The 22,784-nt window shown below is 34.1% G+C and overlaps 2 protein-coding genes across 3 annotated transcripts; one reads left to right on the forward strand and one right to left on the reverse strand.

Moving 5' to 3' along the window:
• Window positions 1-280: 280 nt before the first annotated feature.
• LOC122294833 lies at window positions 281-10,851 on the forward strand. The gene is made up of 3 exons (XM_043103819.1): window positions 281-1,294; window positions 1,768-2,313; window positions 10,337-10,851. The coding sequence occupies exons 1-3, from the start codon at window positions 380-382 to the stop codon at window positions 10,436-10,438; spliced, it is 1,563 nt and encodes a 520-aa protein (XP_042959753.1). The 5' UTR covers window positions 281-379; the 3' UTR covers window positions 10,439-10,851.
• A 303-nt stretch (window positions 10,852-11,154) lies between these two features.
• Window positions 11,155-15,411, reverse strand: LOC122294834 (probable serine/threonine-protein kinase PBL5). Of its 2 annotated transcripts, XM_043103822.1 has the most exons (6): window positions 15,129-15,411; window positions 14,724-14,779; window positions 14,019-14,293; window positions 13,518-13,707; window positions 13,013-13,404; window positions 11,155-11,734 (listed from the first exon to the last, which is right to left on the reverse strand). In XM_043103822.1, the coding sequence occupies exons 3-6, from the start codon at window positions 14,034-14,036 to the stop codon at window positions 11,423-11,425; spliced, it is 912 nt and encodes a 303-aa protein (XP_042959756.1). In that variant the 5' UTR covers window positions 14,037-14,293; window positions 14,724-14,779; window positions 15,129-15,411; the 3' UTR covers window positions 11,155-11,422. The 2 variants fall into 2 exon arrangements, with proteins under 2 accessions (XP_042959756.1, XP_042959754.1); XM_043103820.1 differs by lacking the exon at window positions 14,724-14,779.
• Between the last annotated feature and the right edge of the window lie 7,373 nt (window positions 15,412-22,784).

Consider the following 22,784-nt stretch of genomic DNA (forward strand, 5'->3'; position numbering starts at 1 on the left):
ATCATAAGAGGGCATATGAGTTTATATGTATACTTTTATAAGATCTCTTTGTAGCTGTAGAAGCACAGTTTCTTTTTTAATAAATAGTGTAGATTTGATTATGACTTTTAAAATAATTAAGAATTGTAAAACTTCAAACACAATATATCCAAACCATTTTCAACCAAGATTAATTCTTTCTTATAATTCGCATTAAATTCGGTTAATTGCAACAAACCTTAAAAAAATACAAACTGATTAAGATGGAAAATATTGTCTCTACGTCTATCTCTCCCAATTTCTCGATCTGCCTTTCTTCTTTGTCTCTCTCAGATCCACACAATTCTCAGACCCAGCTTTCTTTCCTCGGATCTCCATGTCCACACCTTGAATTGAAACCATGGGAGGCAAGAGCATCAAAGCCGAGAATTCTGACAGAAAGCAAACACGTTGGGATCGAATAAGACAACAATTAGGCTTTAGAACCTCCCTGATCACTTGGTTCTTACTCCTCATCTCCATGTTCTATATAATCTATTCTTTCAACCTTCTCACCAGCAATCGCTATAGCTGTTCCACCAATTTAGATGCCTCCATTCAAGAACACCTTGAAGCTCTGACCAACGTGTCTGCAGCTAACCTCCAGCTTGATGAACAGGTAGAAGATAATGAAACCATGGAATCTCATTTAGCACTTCCACGAAAGCCCCAACGATATGACACAGAGCTCAAACACATTGTTTTTGGGATTGCTGCCTCATCCAATCTGTGGGAAAAGAGAAAGGAATACATAAAAGTATGGTGGAAGCCTAAGGAAACCAGAGGGGTGGTTTGGCTAGACAAAAGAGTGAGAACTCAAAGAAACGAAGGGCTGCCGGAGATTCGGATTTCTAGAGACACAGAAAAATTCAAGTACACAAATCGTCAAGGACATAGATCCGCATTAAGGATCTCAAGAGTAGTTTCTGAGACGTTGAGGCTCGGCATGAAGGATGTGAGGTGGTTTGTTATGGGTGATGATGACACGGTTTTCATCGTTGACAATGTAGTGAGAATACTTTCTAAGTATGATCACAGGCAGTTCTATTATATTGGGAGTTCATCAGAGAGTCATGTTCAAAACATATACTTCTCATATGCTATGGCGTATGGTGGCGGAGGATTCGCCATTAGCTATCCTTTGGCGGAGCAGTTGGCGAAGATGCAAGATCAATGCATTCAGCGGTATCCAGGATTATATGGTAGCGATGATAGGATTCAAGCTTGCATGGCTGAACTAGGGGTGCCACTGACTAGAGAACCTGGTTTTCATCAAGTAATTAATACGGAAAATAATGCTACTCTTTCGTCTTTGATTTTTCCAACCCCTTACACAACATTTCTCGATCCTTATGTAGAGTAATTCTATTCTTCATACTTAATTTATCATTTTTATTCATACATGTGACACATTTTAAATAAGAGAAATTATAGTTACAGTCATGATTGTACAAATATTGCACAATCACTTTTAAAAAAAATGAATAGATACATAATCCATATGAAACAATAATAATTTTTTAATAGTAGGCCTCACTCTTTTCAAAACAATTGCACTGTGCTTGCTCACTTTACGACTGTACGTAACATTACTTTTTAAATAATTTTATATATCAAACACAGAAATAGATAATCATTGAAAACATGACATATCAACCGCATGTAGTTATTTCATAACAATTAAAAATATATAGAGACTAATGTGACCCTATATAATTCATAATTGTACGTACGTGTTTGTGCATGCAGTATGATGTGTATGGAGACCTCTTAGGGCTTCTTGGAGCCCATCCTATAACACCATTGGTTTCACTTCACCACCTTGATGTAGTGGAACCAATATTCCCACGCACGACTAGAGTGAAAGCTCTCCAACATCTAATGCAATCCATCAGGCTTGATTCGGCTAACATAATGCAACAATCAATCTGCTATGACAAGAAACGATATTGGTCCATCTCAGTCTCATGGGGTTACGTGGTTCAAATCTTAAGAGGAGTGATCTCTCCCAGAGAACTGGAAATGCCCACAAGGACCTTTCTTAATTGGTACAGAAAAGCAGATTATACAGCATATGCCTTCAACACTAGGCCTGTGACCAAACATCCTTGTCAGAAGCCCTTCGTTTTCTATATGAGAGTCTCTCGATATGATCGATCAAAGAAGCAGATTATTGGGGTTTACTCTCCTAATCAGAAATCTCGAAACCCTACCTGTCGATGGAAGATGGACTCACCAGAGAAGATTGATTCCATCGTAGTTTTGAAAAGACCAGATCCTCAACGTTGGCAAAAGGTTCGGTGTTTTCTTTTCTTATTTCTGATTTCCTTTCCTTTCATTATTTAAGGAAGCTTTTTTTTTTCTTTTTTTTTAAGAAAAGTCTAATCTCATTAATAAGCATCAAACCAAATGACAAATATACGAAAGAATATCCTCTAACATAAGAGCAATATCCTCAATGGATTAGTCAAAGTTAAAGGACACTTTTGATGAATGTGAGATGAATTTGGCTTTTGGTTATTTTATTCACATAAATTCCTACATTGGATTATCCATTCATTCTTTATATAATAATAAAATAATATTAATTTAATATATTTATTTTTATCATATTTTACCATTCTACTGATTATAAATTAATTAGTAATCATACTCTAATTAAATTATTGGTTAAAAAATTATATTTGTAATGATCATTTAATATTAATAACCACAAATGTCTAATTAAACTCATCTAAAATTTAATATAAATGCCAAAGAATAAATTCAATATAATGCTAATAACCCCTGTTGACATTGATTGCTACAGTAAAAGTCAAAGAAACTGGGCAATTTTATGAGAAAATGTCGAGGGAAGAGAGAGAGTGTTACCAAAAAATAATAAACTAAACATTTGCTCCTTAAACAGTTTAAACCAAATTTGACTTTACTTTAACAAATATTGTAGCTAAAAGTCAAACTTTATGACTTTGCCTATTCCATTGCAACCAACTTTTGTAATAGTTAAATGGGACTCTTTTTTTGCATTTGTATATTCCGTTAAGAGTGCTCTAATGCACTCCTCAGAGTAAAATAAAGCATCCTTGGCTAGAACATGTGCTACATTATTTATGTCCCTAGGAACATGCCTAATAGACCACTCATTGACTCTTTGTAAAAGAATTTTGACATCCCTGATGATCAAGCTATCTGAATTCCATCCCTCATCAATATTATTGGTAGCCTTAACTATAGAGAGAGCATCACATTCAAAAACCACTTTTTGCAGCCCCAATTCAATACACAGCAGGGTAGCTTTAATTTACATAATGCAATGAACTCCCCTAGATGTGCATTAAGAAACAGGTCTCTTGAAGATTTACATGTAGCTATAACTCGACCATCACAATCTCTAACAATCACCCCTACTCCAACTTTACACTGATGTTTGTCAATGGTGGTATCCCAATTAATCTTGAATATATCAGGAGATAAAGCTTCACAGGTCTGCACATGTGTTCTAATGTTTTCTACTTGAGCTTGGGTCTCTATCACTGCACATCTATAACCTTCCATTACGTAATGAGCCTAAAGTACCATATTCTCATGAGAAGTAAACTTACCTTTAAAAACTACCAAGTTCCTTCTTTTCCAAATTTGGTGTGCTATCACTACTATTTCAACTAAGGCTTCAGATAGCATAGTAGTGAAAAAGTGAAAAAACAAATCGTGAAAAGAAGGCATCTCCACATTGCATTTATGCAATCTCCTCGAGCTAGAAACCCAGATATCTTAAGCAACTTTACAACTCTATAAAGCATGCAAAACAAATTCAGGTTCAAACAAGCAATTAGGGCAATGTGATGAGTCCACTACCTTTCTTTTAAAAATATTAAGTTTAGTAGGAATAGGTTCCAAGCTAGCTCTCCATAGAAAATTATGTATTGCATTTGTTAATTGTAACTTCCATATCTTAGACCAGATTTCTGTTATCAGCATAGTGCTCGAAGATTGTCCCTTAAATCTTGATACTAATTCACATTGAATATGGTAAGCACTTTTAACATAGAACTTTCCATCTGCAATATATCTCCATGCCAATTTAACAAAACTGATGCATATACTAATGGGAATTCTTAAAATATTGTCAACCTCATGGTCTAAGAATACCTCCTTCAGTAAATTCATATTCCATTGCTTAGTGTTAGGGTCAATAAGGTCTTTAACCCTTGCATTCTCCTCCAAAACCCCTCATGGGTGATTGAATCTTGAATGTAGTTGGAATAAGCATCCATTTATCATACCAAATCTTCACAGATTCACCACTTCCTATCTTCCATATCAGGACATCAGACAGCAAATTCTTAGCAGCCATAATGCTCTTCCAAATAAATGAAGCATTGTTACCAAGCTTGGCATCAAGAAAGTCAATTTGAGGAAAGTACTTAGCCTTAAGAACCTTTTAGGCCAGTTAATTAGGTTGCTGAATAAGTCTCCATCTCTGCTTTACTAGTAAGGCTAAGTTGAAATTCTTAAAATCTCAAGCCACCAATCTATTTTCCTTTCCCTAATTGCTACCAATGTAGCCAACGAATTTTAGATCTATTAGTAGCTTGCTCCCACAAGAATTTTTGCATTACTACATTGATTTCTTTCAACAACACTTTAGGAATTTTGAATAACCCATGTTGTATGTTGGAATGGCTTAAACTACAGATTTAAGGAGAATTTCTTTTCCTGCATGAGATAAAAACTTCACTTTCCAATTGCTCAACTTGCCTTTGATCTTTTCTAGAATTGAATTGAAGGCTTTGGATATGTTTCTACCAACACCCAAATATTTCTCATATGACTAAGAAGCTCTAACTCCTGTTGCAGCAAGAATAAGGTCCTTCACTTCTAATCTGTTATTTTTGCTGAAGAAAATTTAAGCTTTCTCCATGTTCATCCTTTAACCTGAAGCAAATTTATAGGATTGAAGAAGATAAAAAGCCCTACTCCACTCAAGAGGGTTAGCCTTATAAAAGAGTAGACTATCATCTGCAAAAAAAGAAGTGGTTAATATGTAATGAATCACTTGCCACTAGAATTCTTGAAATTATTCTTTTTTCCTCAGCATTATTCAAAATAGAATTAAGCGCTTCAGCTTTAGAATATATAATAAAAAGATAAGTGGAGAGATGATCCCCTTGTCTAATTCCTCTTAAAGGTTTGAAACTGCTCTAAGGGACCCCATTTATTAAAATGGAATAATTAACAGTGCTAACACACTATATAATAAGGCCAATCCACCTCAAATCCCATCTTTTCCATGACAGCTCCAAAAAATACCATTCTACTATATCATAAGCCTTGCTCATATTTAACTTGAGACCAAAGCTAGATAGAATATAAGGCTTCATAGGCAACAATGACATTATTTGAAATAAGTCTACCTGGAATGAATGCACTATGAGCTTGAGAGATTAGGTCTGGAAGAATGTGCTTCGGTCTATTGGCCAAAACCTTTGCAATAATTTTGTAGAAAACATTGCAAAGACTTATTGGTCTATAGTCTGAAACTAGCTTAGGCTTAGCTTTCATTGCGATTAGTGTTATAAAAGAATCATTTAGATTTGCTATACCACAATTTGAATTCAAAATGGCTTTAACAGCCTAAACCACCTCACTGCCAATAATCTTCTAATGTTCTTGGTAGAATGTAGCAGGAAATCCATCAGACCCTGACGATCCCAAAGAATTCATCTCCATTATAGCAGTTGTGATCTCCTCAGAGGAAAAATCCCTAGTTAAGTGCCTGATCATATCATCAGTGACTAACCTCCCAAGATATTCAAGACTTTCTAAGATCTTAGTAGGTTGAGAATTGGTGAATAGATCTTGATAAAATTGCTAAAATAGATTGCTAATATCTTCATGTCTTTTGGACCAAGACCCATCACTAGTGAAGACAAAATGGATGGTATTCGACTGCTTCCTTTGATTTGCATGTGAGTGAAAATATCTAGTATTTATGTCCCCATCTCTTAACCACTTCATTTTTTCTCTCTATCTCCATTTTAGATCCTCATCTTCCAGATAGCCATCCACATCCTCTTGCAAACCTCTGATTGTTTTATTAAAATTACCTTAACTAATACTCTGCATCTCCTTGATCATGTCTCTCTTTTGATTAATTATCTTTCTTCTGTCACCCAGATTAGCTTTACTCTACTTGACTAGATGTGCTTTACAACTGTTTAATTCTTTCTTAATAAAATCTATTTTGTTGGTATAAGAAACTGTTGAACTCCAAGCTAATTTAACAATTTCTAAGCAATTCTCCTATCTTGACCAATTTGCTTCATATCTGAATATTTTTCTCTCTATTGGCAGCCTTTTCATCATTGTAACAAGAAATGTATAGGATTATGATCAGAATTCAGAACAGGAAGAACATGAATATTCAAAGTTTTCCATAACAAATTCCATTCACTATTCCCTACAACCCTATCCAATCTTTCTTTAGTGAATTCCCTCCCCTCTCTAGTATTATACCAAGTAAATCTTGAGCCTCTGAAACCCAAGTCACTCATAGCACAATCCCCCAATGCTTCTCGAAATAATTCCATCTGAGTATAAGGTCTAGCGACAACTCCCACTTTCTCCTCTTGAGTTAGTATTTCATTAAAATGCTCATGCAAAGCCAAGGCATAGCCACTGGAGGTTTGAGAAATCTTAGTAAGTTCTAGCTTTCAACTCTCTTTGCCACTTCTGGATTTCTATAAAAACCAGTTAACAACCACCTCTAGTTTGAAACTACTTCTGTAAAGACTACTGAGATATGACTCTGTGAATAGTTCTGGAATTTAGCATTAAGTTATTGTCTCTATAACATAGCAATACCCCCTCCTCTTCCTAAGCAACCCACCACAAAGTTGTGTTCAAAACCCCACTTATTTCGAGTGATCTCTACCTTATTCCTCCTACATTTGGTCTCATAACGAAAACCACTTTGAGATACTTTTCTTTCACCAGTAAGTGAAGCTCACGAACTGTCCAAGAGTTTCCAAGTCCTCCCTAGTTTCAACTTAAAAAATCCATTGGTATTGGCAAGGTTGTTAAGCATCTACTACCAATCCATTATAATTACTCATCTTAGAACCAACCTGTTGTTTTAGTTTTTTAACTCCCTTTACCTCCATTTCCACAGCCTCCATCCTTCTTTTCTTTGGACCTCCATTGACCAACATGGACATTGATAAATCCATATTGTCATTGGTAGGATTCAAGTTACTACTCCTAGCCCTTCTTTTCTAGTTAGAAGAATTCTTCTATCTATTCTTAATTGATTTGGAACATGAAGAGAAAGGCTAAGAACAAACCTGAATAATTCTTCTAGTAGATTCATCTAAGAAACCATCTTACACCCGATTGAAATTGTTGGAAATATCACCAAGAATCTTGGAGTAAACCTCTCCATCTTTATCCTGCCGAGAACCTACCATAACTTTACTTCAAATAATTGGTCTATTTGTTTTAAAGAGTCAACTCTTTTTCTGTTTCCTATCATTTCGGCATCAAATGTTTCATCATTATCCTAAAGAGCCATATCAACAATGTTCTCCTTTTTAGCCAAATATTCCTTTTGAGATAAGGTAGGATTCAACAAACTTTCCTTATTAGGAATCTTTCCAAATCCAGACCCAGTCATGTCATGGTTACCTAAAGTTAAGGGATTAGTTGAAACTGCACCCGAAACTTCAACAACCAAAAGATTCTTCCCATGTTTATCCCTGTCAACCACCTCCTCATCGAAGCTTCCCTAACCTGTCTCACTAAATCGAGCTACTGGTTTTACACCCTCCTTTGAATCTGTGATCTATGGAAACCTATTGTTTTGGACAAAGGACTTGCATGTAGCCAAGGGCCATACTGACACAACTAACTATCTACATATTTCTTCTAGTTTCCTAACTTTGAACACTTCTGGTCTGCATGCTTAATTGTTCCACACTGGAAACAAAGTTGGAAGTCTTTAGTATTTGAAAGAAATCCAAAACCTTTTATCACCAATGCTTAAAAACCAACCTATTGCAAGAGGCTTTGAGATATCAACTAAAACTTGCACTCTTTGCAACTTCCCTTATCTAGACCCGCTATCATCTGTATCCACCATCAAAACTTTTCCAATTGTGGCTCCCAAATTGTCACCGGTACACCTATTCATGTTAGCAAAAGGCATGCCGTGGAACTATATCCAGAAAGATTCAAAAGAAGACTAAATATCTTTAGGAGCAGTTACTCCACACTCAAGAAGGCTAACTAAGAACTTATCAAAAGACCATGGGCATCCCATTAGAATCTTGTTCTTCTGATCTTCCCCTCTAAATTCAATCAAAAATCGATTCCATCCCACTTCTTTAAACCCCATGCAACCCTTAGCCTACCAGAGTTTGTTCATTGTTGATTTGAAAGTACCTCTATTCACCTCCTTGTCTGATACAACGCATGCCACTAAACATCTTCTACTATTCTCAGATGACAGTTCAAAGTCTTCCTCAAGAACATATACCACCTGCTTTTCTTCATCAATCAATTTCAGCCCTTCACATAGTTTAGAAATCTCAATCTCTCTACTCACACTCTCTTCAGCCCTATTGCCTAAAAAACTAACCTCCACGTTCCCAAGGAACTAGAGAGAAAACCTCATCCTCACAAGAAGAGAGTATTTATTTACAAGAAATGTTTAGTCTATAAAGAAATCATATCATAATATCATATATCAATTTATATATATGAGATATCATATCAAATTACGAAAATTTAGAGAAAGCCAAACAGTAAATCCTTCCCAGAGGGAGGTGGGAGCCTCGATTCCTCCCTCCCTCCCCTCTCTTTATTTTCATGTTCCTTTGTTTGTTTTTCTTTTGCTTTCCTACTTTTCTAGTTTAGTCTGGTGTGTTTGTGTCAGTTTTGTAAATAAAGGGCCCCGGGTGCTCGTCTGCGCCGCTTCTGCAGAAAAAATGAAGAGGAGACGGTGGGAGAAAGGTGGTGTGAGACGATGTTTGTGGGAGAGGCAGATAGAGACGGAGCTTGATGCTCTGTTTTGGTTCGGGCGTTCATGGGTTGTCCCGAGATCTCCGGTGATGCTCTGTTTGGTACAGGTGTTCATAGGCTGTCCTGAGGGTAAGAAAGTTTATGGATGTCCTACTTCGGGGATCATTAGGTGGACTTTCGGCGTAGTGGGTGGATGGTAACGGCGAGGAAGGAAGGCAAACGGCGAGGGAGCTGGAGAAGTGGTTTGAGGCGAGGCGGGGCTGCTCTGGTTTCGATACGAGCTGTGGGTTATGGGTCTAAGCCGAGGATGGTGGGTCTTGGCCGGGACGAGATGGCATCCATGGAAGAGGTAGATGGCGATGGAGCTTGTTGCTCTGTTTCGGCACGTGCTTTTATGGGCTGTCTCTCCATGGTTGCCGTGCATTCACCTAGGCTCCGTGGCGCTGTCCATGCATCGTGGTGGAGTGCCCGGCTCATGTGCAGAAGGATAACAGGCAAAGTGGGTGGCGGCAGTAGAAGGAAGCGATGCAACCCTAACGGGTTGGGCCCCCACGTGCACACAAGCTGGGTTTTGGCTTAGGCTAGGCCCATTGGCTCTACAGCCCATTATCAGCTTTTTTTAAGTTTTTGTATTTTTTTAGTCTGTTTTAGTTTTTATAAATAATAAAAATGAGCTAGTGTCTCACTCCTCTTCTGGAGGAAGGTGGGTGTTTTGTCCTACTCCTCTTTTGGAGGAAAGTAGGGTTTAGTACTCTTCCTCCTTGGGAGGAGAGAGTGTGGTTGTACTCCTCCTCCTTGGGAGGATGGAGTTTGAGTGTACCTCTCTTCTTTAGAAGAAATGTTGTTTTAGCTCTGTTTTGACAGAGCACTTTCTCTTTTGACTGTTGTCAGGAGAGACGATGTAGAAGTTTAGATAATGTCTATCATAAAGAAATTTGTTGATGGGAAAGCTCCTGAGTAGTTGCGTTAGTTGACTTATAATCTGGTTCTCCTGTATTGATAAGTCACAGTTGTAATTTCGTTTATAAGTGAATGCAATGAAGCATATTTTCATCAAAAAAAAAAAATTACGACAATTTATAAATTTCTTTTTTATAAAAATCTCTTTATAAAATTAACACTTCATGGCATGTTGTGTCAATATGATGTAAAATAATCAAAATCTCTCTTTTCAAGTAAAATACAGAAAATCATTTTCTCTGATTTTGATACAACATTTTGCACCATGATAAGATGTCATATGATTAAACAATATTAAGATTGACGGTTGTACTGACTGAAGTACCAAATTCTTATGCAGTCGCCGAGAAGAGATTGTTGCAGAGTTCTGCCATCACAGAAGAGATCAACGATGTACTTGTGGGTGGGCAATTGTCGAAACGGTGAAATCAGTCAGTTGTAGCAACATCATCAAGGAACAGTAACAGATTTTCCAGCTTGAGTTGTTGCACCAGTAAATCCACAGAACAGCAACAACTTTGAGTCAAAATCACGAGCAATTATTAGGTAATTCCGAAATAGAGACACGTTCTCATCTAATGCAAGATGTCATGTCGTTAAAAAAAAAAAAAAATTGTGTTTATTTAAGTGCTTTCAATTATATGACATGTTATCTCTACTCTTGGAGTACCTAATACCTTTTCTGAAATCAAGGATCCCCAAAATAGGACAGCTACAACTACAGCCGTCTAGCTGTTTCTTCCTCCCTTTATTTTTTTGCTCTCCTCTTCCTTTTGATTCATGTATCCTGATACAAGCAAGTCTATAGCTAGTCTTATATCCATATAATCTACTTGCAAAAAACCTATTTCTATATAGCCTCATGGTGGTGGAGGAAAACCAGAGTGTGATTATACCCTCTTCGAATCTTTATCTTTAGCAAATATTTCACGCAAAATCTGCCGAAAGAAGCCTATTTTCCAACTCTTCACTGTTATAAGTACTAAGTTCGGCTTTTCACCGAATTTTCGCTAGAAAGTTTTTGCACCTGCCATTCAAGTGACCTAGTTAAACGTTTCAGAGGTTTCTGTGCATTGTCCTTTTTCACATCTCCATGCAAGACAACCTGAATAGAGTGACAATAACTTATAACACGGCTGAAAAAGAGGTCCACAGAAAGATCATGAGAAGAGAAGTTTATTATTAGGAAAATTTTGGCTAAACTGTGCAAATGGGAAAACCATTCCTACAAAGAGGCATATGAGTACAAGAACCCGAGCTCACATGTACATCAATGAAAGGAATGAGAGAAGAAGGCAGAGATTCCCCTGTATGTAAATATAAAGGTTCAAAGCAGTTCCGGTTATCTTCTATGATGCAAAATTTGATAACTAAGAACACCATATGAACAGTGCAAAAAAGGTACTGAGTCAACTTTATCCACAAATTAGTCTGACTCAGTCTCTCTATCTGGTCCGTTTCCTTCACTTGGTCTTCTATCACTGTCACTTCTAGCATTAGGTGATGGACTCCTCTGAGAGTTTTGGACTGGATGGATTTGGGGATCATATTTTTGGGAAGCAAGGTAATTTAGAGCAGTGACAACATCACCTATGACAGGCCGCATGGCAGGTTGCTCCTGGAGGCACATTGCTGCAATAGCAAGAGCTTGGTACAAACCTCTCACGGGATATTGACCTTGGAGCAGCGGATCAACCATTTGCGAGAACTTCTTCCGGTCTTTGAACAAAGGCCGTGCCTGCAAACAAATACCACACACAAGATTATATTTTTGGACAATGATTTTATTTCCTCCCCAAGAAAAAATAATAATATAAAACTACAAGAGGTTTTAATATGGAGATGTATGAGTTTTGGCACAGTTGAAGACAGGGTTTTGGCACAAAAAAAAAAAGAGCGATTAAGGTAATTTATTTGGCTAATTCAGACATTCAAGCAAAACTTTCTTTATATCCGCTGATTTTTACTCTTCCCAATGTTAACACAGTTTGTAGCTTCCCAAGCCTGGCCACACTACATTGTCAAGCTGTATGACAATCAAGCTGAAACAGCACTAAGTTCATGGTTCATAGTTACTTGATTTCGACTAGGTTGTTAAATTGAGGCACTATTTTTACCTGAGAAAGCTAATGACAAAAGACACACTTCCAAAAAAGTAAACATGCATGATTCATAATTAGGAGGCTATAATGCAACCCCTAGGGGTTGGCTCAAGTGGTAAGGGCCTCAGTTTTGGTGGGCATGCTCCCTCCAGGTCTAAAGTTCAATGCGAACAATTTTCTAGGGGCTAATGGACTAGGAGAATTTTTCATTGAATTACCCTAAGTGTACTTGCAAGAAACTCTTTATTGAGGGTTTGTGCACCCCCAGGATTAGTTAGGACTTTCTTCCGGATGCCAATAAAACAATATAATAATGGGGCTATAATGCACAGGAAGTCCCAAAAGAAACCTCATTCAATATGTTCACAGCATTTTAGACTTCCAGGAAGTGTGCACGAGGAAACCTGAATCAATATGTTTCACTGCATTTTACACTTCTACAAATTCGCAACTTTCAAAGATCAGCATTTTCAATCAGCTAGTTTCAACACAATGCAGAGCTCATACACAAAGAAACTGCTTAACAAGCCATAAGGGAAAAAAGCAGGTTACACGAAACTGGGCCGCTCAATTGAAGATTATGCTCTTAAAAAAGCTAGAGTTGCATTATTTTAAATAAATATTAAAAAACTAGTTGCTGAAACTACTCCTAGTTTGTCACCTTGACCACCAGCTATTCTGATCCTTGTACACCTCAAGTGCTGGCTCTTTAGCAGTTAACATGGAGCTAAAGGCACTCAAGAAAGTGATAAAAAAAGATAAAGCAATGAAAACTATTCAAATATACAAACTAAGTCTCTCCTCATAAACTAAAATTTCTTAGCACACTAATCAACAAGGACAACAACCACAACTGCTGCAATTCAACCAACACTAATAGCAACAGAAAGTTGTGCATTATAAAGCTATCTTACCCATGCAACCAGATTTTGCTCCTTAGCAGTTTTGGTATTATCAATTGCTTTCCTACCAGTAATGAGCTCCAAAAGAACAACCCCAAAACTGTAAATATCTGATTTAACCGTCAGCTGGCCTGTCATTGCATAATCTGGTGCGCAGTAGCCATATGTGCCCATAACCCTTGTGGAAACATGGGTCTTATCCCCACTGGGCCCTACTTTGGCCAATCCAAAATCAGATAGCTTTGGGTGATACCCTTCACCAAGCAGAATGTTTGAGCACTTTAGATCACGGTATATAACAGAGGGTTTCATTTTATCATGCAAATACTCCAAGCCCCTTGCTGCACCAGCTGCAATTTTCATTCTCAAATTCCAATCAAGTACTTTCCTATCAGGTGGAAGATCTGCCACCAGAAGTCATGGGTGAAAAAAATGACATAATTTGCAGAGATGGCACAGAATTTGAAAAGTTAGAATGATGATGCCAGACTAGAGATGTGTCGAGAAGAACAAGTACCATGCAAGTGGTTTTCCAAAGATCCTAACGGCATGTACTCGTAAACCAATAGCCTCTGATCTCCCTCAGCACAAAAACCAATCAATCTTACAAGATTAGGGTGGTCAACAAGGCTTAGCGTCAAAACTTCAACAACGAATTCCCTGATTCCTTGGCATCCATTAAGGTCAAGCTGCTTGATGGCTACATTCTACATCAAAACAAATAGAAGGGCAACAAAATTTAGGTCTTAGCCCTAGACTAACCCCATATAATAAAAGCACAATACCATATAAGTAGGATCTTAGCGAGCAGATCAAATTTGTAAATTTTCACTCATTAGCATATTTGCAACCAGTTTTATTTAGTGATGCTGCTCTGGGCAACTATAAGTGCCTTGTTATACTATTTTCCAAGTATTATAATTTGTTTAGTTGGATTTCAGGGTTGCTGACTGTACTTTTTTTTTTTTTTTTTACTTCTTCATAAAGGACTACTAAAATTAGAGTAACTCTAACCAACCTGATTGATTTTCTCCATGTGCCCTTTGTAAACTTTTCCAAAACCTCCTTCACCAAGACAGCAGTCTGACTGGAAATTGCCAGTTACAGCAGCTAGTTCATCAAAGGTGAATTTCTTTGCCAGGTCGCCATTGGTTCGTCCATCCTTTGAAATCTCCTTCAAATTCAAACCCTTTACATCCAAAGCTAATTGGTCATCCTTAGACTCTAATTGCTCTTTCCCATCATGATCAGACTGCTTCTTTACATTCACATTCGCGTTGACTTTCAATGCACCTTACACAAATATGCAAAAGACATAAGCATGTCAAACACGTGAATTGAACAGGAGAGAGAGAGAGAGAGAGAGAGAGAGAGAGAGAGAGAGAGAGAGAGAGAGAGAGAGAGAGAGAGGTGACATCAAATAAGGCACATGGTGAGCAGAGGCCAAGAAATCATTTTCTTATCATTCTTTCAAAAAGAAAGGATGGGAAAAAACCACAGTCACCAAAATCTAAAAGCAAACAGAAGAACACAAAATGACAAAACCCAACACCGAAGGAGATTTTTGGATTATGGGTTGGACCATTCCAAGCATGCAAGCAAGCAAAGAAGCAAAAGAGATAATTAGCGTAAACTATACAAACAGAAATTATCACTTACAACTACTAGAAAGCACATTAAATCTATACCAAAATAAGAATGAAAGGGGAAAAAAACTTTAAACCTCAAACCATCTCGCCAAGACCAAAATTCAGCCTTTTGCCACTGTTTTATACATACCTATCAAGAAAAGACCAAAATTCAGCCTTCTCTAACCGGTTCACCGACAACGTCAAAATTATGATTAAAAATTTGAAAATATCTAATTCCGTCATAATAGACGAAACGAATTGGCGAGGATTCTCATCGGATTTGATATGAAACAAGGTTGGGCACAGATTATCACCGACGAAAATATCAATTTAATATTTACAACAATCCCATATAAAGAGAAAATCAAAAGCAAAAATCTCATGTTTTTTATTATATATATACACATACATAAGAATCAGAAAATTGAAATAGAAGTAATCTTTATCTCAATGTTTTGTGAAAAAAAAAAAACGATCAAAAAGGTATGCAATATTACCTGAAGCGGCTCGCTCGTCAGGCTTATTCTTTTTGTTACTATAATTGTTGTTTTGGTGCTCTGACTTTTTGCTTGATTCCCCCGTGCAGCGAAAACAACCCATTACAGCTTCTCTATATCTCAGCAATTTACAGAAAAGACTGAGCACAAAACAGAGACCCAAACACTCCAACAATCAAATGCAGAAGAAAGACTTGATATTCAGACGCAGAGCAGAGAGAGAGGGAGAGAGAGAGAAGAGAGGGAGAGAGCTCCAGCTTGTGCAATGCTTTTGCTTTTGTCTTCCCTCTGTGACTTTATATCCATGGGTTTCATTGTCGTGTCAGCAACTGTAATATTCCTGACAAATTCCTTCTAATCAAGTTCAGCCGCCTGTCAATTTGTAGGGAGTGTTCAGTCATTTCGGGAAGAAAAATTTTTCTTATCATCCTCACACTTCACACACCACATTTATTTTAATTTTTTTTTTATTTTTTTATAATAAATATGTAATATGTAGATGATAAATAGAATAATTTAATTAGTTTAATAAGAATAAAATAAAATAAAAAATAAAAAAAATAAAAAATATTATTTTAATATATAAAATATATGGTGTGGGATGATGTGTAACATTTCTCTTTGGGAAATTATGGGATGAATGGGTAGGAAAATTGAGTGATATTTTAATCAAATATATTTATTAAACAATGTTATAAAAATTTATAAATTTACATGATTTTTATATAATATGTTTGACTGTAAAATTAAAAATATTTTTAATATATTATTAAAATTTTTATAAATTTATTTTTATAAATTTTTTTGTGATTAAAATATTTCTCATCAAGATTGTTGTTTGAAAAGTGAGATAAAATAAAATGATTTTATTTAAAAATTAAAAAGTTTAATAAAATATTATTCTAATCTTATTTTTTAATATTATTGTTGTTTAGTTATTTGAAAAATTAAATTATTTATTATATTTTATATAAAAATTTTAAAAAATTATAATAATAAAATGAGATAAGATAAAATTGGTTGAGAGTATTTCTCATTCCAAAATGCCTCTTAACGTTAAATTAGAATATTTGTATCTTAGATTGTCCAGAATAGAGGATTTGTATCTTAGAGTATATGTTTAATGGTTAGAACTTAAGAAGGTCCCATAATTTTTATCTAAATTCTAAGATTTAGAATACGAAAATTGTAGATAAAGTGAATTATACAGTATTTATTGAATATTTAATGTTACAACTCAAGATCTAATAACCATTTACTATTATCCATAAAGTATAATTGTGTAGTTATAAATGCTGTGAAACTCTTTCCATTCTTGCCATGTTCTTATCTCCTCGGCCACAAATCTATTTCTATGGCATTAGAATCTAGGAAAAATATTCCTCAAGACTCGAGTTGATAAGATCTTCATATTCCAAAGTGTGAGATATAAATATATAAAATATATTTTAAAGTATTTATTATTTTCTATGTGAAATTTTTTATAATATTTAATATAAATTTAGGTTAGCGTTGGTTGATTTCTCTTTCGTAAAAAGCAAACTCTCTCATACAAAGTCTTCAGATTTGATTTTCTGCCAAGGATTCTCCATCTTCCTCTCTTTTTTCTATCTATCTACTTTGTCTGTCAAAATAATTTTTTTGTTTTTAATTTATTTTGTTTCCTTTAAGGTCAAAAAAGATAGATTTATAGTTTTTTAGCAATTCAAACATGCAGTACAAGAAGACTAGCAGGTTGTAAATCATTTAGAAAATAGTAGCAGTTTTGCAAAATCACCGCACGTGGTCCTCATGCACCGCTCACAACTACATGTGGTTCTCATGTGCCATCCCTTCTAACAATTTTTCTCGTTACACCCACGAGATCACCGGAATTGCTATCATTAAATTTGACTTTTATACTAGAAAGAGACAAGTGTGTTGTCTTCAATGCCATCACAAATTTCAAAGTCTACTGAAGTTAATCCAAATTGTAAGTCATTATTTTTCGCATCCATTTTGCTGATTTCCTTGTTGTTTAGTTTAAAAAAAAAAAACAAAAAAAAGTTCATCTCTTGAACATTTATTTGTTTGAGTCCTCTTTTTTTATGAAGTATGAGATTAAGTCTCTGTTTTAGATAGGGTATTGCCTCTTAGACGTTTGTCTGTAAAGAGTATCAACAATAAGAAAGACTAGATTAGTCACAAAAGAAAATAGTGTACTAGTGGAACTCCAAATGCATTAATTAGTTTATTAAGTAATGGTTGATGTGAAGATATTTTTGCATGTATCTAGTTGTGAATATAAATTTTTTTGATTAATTAATGATAACAGTTTTTCTTAAAAAAATGATATATCTTTTTCTGTTAAGAACTTTAAGCTCATGCTAGAAGTTAAAGAGATATCGATCAACATTGATGACTATGCGAGTGAATTTCTTAGGTTAAATTAAATGTTGAATGGATGCCATACAAAGCAATTTACATTTTATCTTAATTTAGAAATATCAAAAATTCAAAACAATTTATAAGTTATATTAATTAAATATTATCTATTTTATTTTTATAGCAATTACTTTATAAAAATATCTTTGCTTAAAATTAGTTGTGAAAAAAAAATTAACTGCTCATCATTCATTCAACATATATTTAATTAAAAAAATAAAAAAAAATTATATTTATTATGGGGAAATAATAGTTTAATTTTTCTGATTTTAATGGGGTAAGGAAACGAAGGGTCAATATCTCGAGCAATTCAATGGGCCCCACGATGATGCCATTGGGAGTATTTGGGCCCCACAACCCACTTACGCGTTGGAGGCATATAGCCAAGCCAACTCAGAAACTCGAACGGTGATCCACGCGTCTTTCATAAGTGTGATGATAACTACCAATAACCACTCAACACTTGGAGGCTCTAGATGTCTATGATCGTAGACAATCTTCGCTCTAGGTGTAAATTACTAAATCCTTCAAAGTCAACGCCTGTGACTATAAGCAGAAGCAGACGTGCCTGTCTATCTTGTTGCGCTCTCGAAAATAAAAATTTTAGGACTCATTATTTATTAAAATTAAAAAAATTTAATTTAATTTAAATTTTCATTTCCAATAAATTCCAACGATATATATATATATATATATTTAAATATGAAAGAACCTTAAAAAATAGAAAAGAAAAGCTGATTTAAAGGCTAAAAAATAATATTAAATTTTGAATAATATTAAATACAATTTTAAAATATGCAAGCTTAAGGTAATTTTTTAAAAATATTTTATTATTAAAAAAATATTTTTTATGTGAATTTCAAATTTGTCAACTCATTTAAAATAAAAATACGAGACTTACAAACTTTAAAATTGTAAAAATAATTTTCATAGCTCAATATTTGAAATGTGACATAGCTTAACTAACTCGATAGAGACAATTAAAAATGAAAAAATGTAACTTCCCTCTCCCTCAAAACTCAGTCTCTTTATAAAGAGAAGTGGAAATTGTATCTACATGCTCTTTATTAAATAAAAAATTTATAATTTTAGGAATGATAATTTTATAGTTTTAAAAATTTTAAAGATAAAATTGTTAAGCCTGCATTGTAATTTCCAAATTGTTAAGGAATATACATAATATTGCTTTTTTATAACTTGAAAATGAGCCGTTTTACATCAACTGAGGATGTAGCACGAGACCAGTCCCGGCAAGAATAAAAAAACCTTTTTTATTTTTATTTTTTTCCATTCATTTTTTCTATATTCTAAAATATTTAAAAAAAATATATTTACAACATCACTAAAAAAAAAACATTTCCTTAATCACTAAATTAAAAATTAAAAAAAAAAACATTATTTGGACTGAATCCGGACCCAAATGTCGGTGGCTCTAGCATTTTACATTGAAAAAACTATTAATTATAGTAAGATAGATCACATTACTCATAGTAAGACAATTTATGAAAATTAAAACTAATCAAAACAAGGGAAATATCTATTCAACTTTCTTAATGACATCTTCATTGAATTTCTTTTTTTTTTCTTTTTTTTATCATATTTCTTTTCCGAGTTTTGCTAAACATAAATTAGCGTGTTAGCACACCATTTATAGTGGGGCAAAAAAAAAAAAATCGAAAAATCAATAAATTTTTAGAATATTTGACATTAGGAGTGTGTTGGATGTGTAAAAAAATAAGGCTTTTAAATAGATTTTTTTTTTTTTTAATTTCATTATATATTTCCTTATTTGTTCATATCAATTTTATGATCTCTAAGGTTTTTTATTTTCTCCCATATTTATTTCAAGCCTCACATGCCAATTTATTATTCTATTATTTTTAATGTATGTTGGTCAGAAACCATAAAAGCTCCTACACTTGGATGGTTATGATCCCCACATGAATACATATATTTATACACCTGTCACAGAAACATATGCAAGTCCTAATAAAAATTAGAAACATTCGTGTCAAATTGAAAACTAAACTGAAAGAGACACCGAGAAAAAGAGATGCATCTGAACGGTTCCCCCCCATTCTTCATAGCTTTTCAAAAGCAAAAAGCATCAATCTAATTAATAATTATGATTAGGCTGAAGATGCTATCTTGAATGACCCAAAGCTGAGGTAATTATAAGGATTATTTGGGGGATTATGAGCCAATTGTAGATGGTAATCATGATCTCATTCATATACTTTAGGCTTGTAAAAGGTGGTTCAGTTTCAGCTGGACAAAGAAAGGTATGGATGCAACTCAACACTTCATGATGATGTCAATGAAGCCCCCACTATACTTCTTTATATCTCCATGCCAATTTTTATCATTTTTTTCTTCTTGATTTCTCAATGAAAAGCCTTCTTAATTGATGGATGGGTTTGTTAAATTCTTATAGCCAGCACTTCTATGTTGAATTTCTTCTCTTTAGAACTCTAAATGTTAGATTTGTATTGGATAGGTTCACTAGACATGTTAATTCTATGATCTTTGTCTGAACTCTAATAAGGCATATGTTTTGTGGTAAGTTAGAGATAAACACATAAAATGAATTTCATATTATTTATACGAGTTTCTTAGATAAATTTAAATGAGTAATAAATATTATAATATTTTCTTCATATATCTCACGGAGAAATGATTTAGCTACAAAGAAATCATATAAAAGTAAATTCACAAACTGACATGGCTTGATATAATACTACGTTAAATGTAACGTATTATATAAAACCATGTCAGTTTATAAATTTATTTTTATAGAATCTTTTTATGGTTATAACATTTTTATATTTCTCTCTATCTTTATGTTCTAGAACTTAGACACTAAATTTAAGAAATTTTCATTCACTTTCAGGTACCCACCTACAAAACTTTGATTTTCATGCATGCCCTTGCCTAGAAGGTTCCCAAATTGCTTTCTAGTTGGGTAGTTTTGGAAGGAGATGGGAAGCAGAGAACCGAAACAGACACTGTTTCATCTAACTTGATTAGCAGGCCAAGAGTAAGTAAGTCAAATTCGGTGAATGAATTAGAGGTGCAATCTATGGACTAGAATAATGTGTGCACAAGGAAAATCCATGGTGTTCCCCACTAGGAACCTATCTGCAATCCTGTTTTCTCCAACATTGCTCCACAAACGCGGTTTTATAAATATAAAAATTTTATAAAAGTAAATTTATAAACTGACGTAATTTCATATAATCTGTTATATCTATTTTATAATATGATGTACTATATAAAGTCACGCGATGTTTGTATAACTTATGGTTGTTTCTGATATTGTTTATTTGAATTTGTGAAAAGCATATGGATAAATTTGAAACACTATTAGAATGAATATGATTTTTTTCACATATTTTTTTATTGATTTTTTTTATTAAAATTTATACAAAGAATTAGATTTTTTTTTTTAAATAATTTCGAAACATTTATAAACTTTTCTAGAGATTGCCGGCCATCGGCCAAAACACACCTTTTCCAGAGTTAGCGCTGATGTATCACTTTCTGATCAGCCCCTCCCTCTTACGACCACCCAAAAGCATCCACTCATTACTTGCACCTCCCTGCTACATTCTGCCCCACTAGAGATGGAGGAATAAATAAATAAATAAATAAATAACAAAAGAAAAGAAATATTACTTCTATCAAGAGAATGGGAAGAGACATCTCAACAAGGAAAGTCTTTCCAAGAATGTTAGTGGATCTCACCCTCAAACGATATGTGAACATAGACTTTTATATCAAACTATGTAAGTATCTGTATCACTTTTTTTTTATTCATAGTTATATGATTTATTTGTTATTTATTTTATTGATGAGTATTTGAGAACTGTATCAATGTTGAAAATATCATTGTGGGCTATTCAACTATATTGTTAAATTCTAATCTTGTCGATTTGAGAGTAAGAAGTGGTGGAAACCTAATATTTTGATACTTGATTGAGAATAAGATTCGATATGATTTATGATTATAAAATATGAGTTAGTTTTAATAATATCACAACAAAAATTTGAGTCAACTCAACCTATTGATATTAATGGGTTGAAACAGGTTATGTTTTGGGAATCCACCTGTTTATGTAGATAATGATAAATATAGATCAGGTCAAGATTGAAGCAGTTGACATATTTAATTGAAAAAATTGTGTTTGGTCACACTCTACTTTATAAGAATCCAACCTATAAATCCGAATAATCATATTTAGTACTTGTGGATTGCCACTTTTCCAATGAAAATCATTGGCTAGAGAGCAGAAAGCTGACAAGAACCTCACGAGATTAGCTTTGTAGCGGTTAGAGAGCATAAAAGGAAAAAGAAAGAAAAAATAAAGTGAGAATAAATTAGATAGTAATATTAATGCATCATTCGAGAATGAGAGTTTGATTCAAAAAATATTATAGGATAGATAGAATTTTAGACCAATTAAATACTTTGAAGATGTTGTGGTGATAAGCTCGCCCTTTAAGTAGTAGTTGAAGCTCAAATCAGACATTCCACAACGAGAATAATTAGTTTTGTAACTCATAATTGGTTAAAGAGCAGAAAAGGAAAGAGAAATAAAAACAAAGTGAGAAAAAATCACATAGTAATATTAATACATCCTTCGAGATTGGAAGTTTGAGTTGGTACGTAAATTGAAATCATTTATGATAGTAAAACTTGACTTTTAGGTCATAGATAAGACTTTGAATCAGCTGAATATTTTAAAGATACTGTAGTTATAAACTCGTCCTTTTAAGTAGTAGCTATAACTGAAATCAAATATTCCAAAATGAGAAGAAGCTCATAAGCCTCATATGATCACTCTAAGTTAAAGTTGTGAATTTGATTGCCCCATACGACTGAACTTCCTTGTTCGAATCTTTTGACTTTTTCAGCCACAATGTCAATCCGTACGCCTTGGAGACCACCTCCCCCCTCTAATAAAATGAATGCATTTTGATGTGTCGGTCGCCGTCCAGCAACGCTAATGTAAAGACAGAAATGATGTGTAATGGCAATGAACAGATATCGTGCAGTCTTCTGTACTATTCTTGTGAAACGGTATTTGGTGATTTGTCAATTTATATTTAATATTATATATTATTTTAAAATATATAAGTCTCACATATTTATTTTTAAAAAAAATTAAAAAAATATTATTTTTTATTTAATTCTAAATTTATCTATTTCCTTTTAAAGAGAATATATAAAAT

This window comes from Carya illinoinensis, chromosome 14 (assembly GCF_018687715.1).
Source record: "Carya illinoinensis cultivar Pawnee chromosome 14, C.illinoinensisPawnee_v1, whole genome shotgun sequence".
NCBI classification, from domain to species: domain Eukaryota; kingdom Viridiplantae; phylum Streptophyta; class Magnoliopsida; order Fagales; family Juglandaceae; genus Carya; species Carya illinoinensis.

Coding starts and splice junctions, on each gene's coding strand:
- LOC122294833 (XM_043103819.1), top strand. CDS start 380: ATGGGAGGCAAGAGCATCAAAGCCGAGAATTCTGACAGAAAGCAAACA. Junction 1,295..1,767: donor GAGAACCTGGTTTTCATCAA/GTAATTAATACG, acceptor TTGTGCATGCAG/TATGATGTGTATGGAGACCT. Junction 2,314..10,336: donor ATCCTCAACGTTGGCAAAAG/GTTCGGTGTTTT, acceptor ATTCTTATGCAG/TCGCCGAGAAGAGATTGTTG.
- LOC122294834 (XM_043103820.1), bottom strand. CDS start 15,231: ATGGGTTGTTTTCGCTGCACGGGGGAATCAAGCAAAAAGTCAGAGCAC. Junction 13,708..14,018: donor ACATGGAGAAAATCAATCAG/GTTGGTTAGAGT, acceptor GTTTTGATGTAG/AATGTAGCCATCAAGCAGCT. Junction 13,405..13,517: donor TTTGGAAAACCACTTGCATG/GTACTTGTTCTT, acceptor TTCTGGTGGCAG/ATCTTCCACCTGATAGGAAA.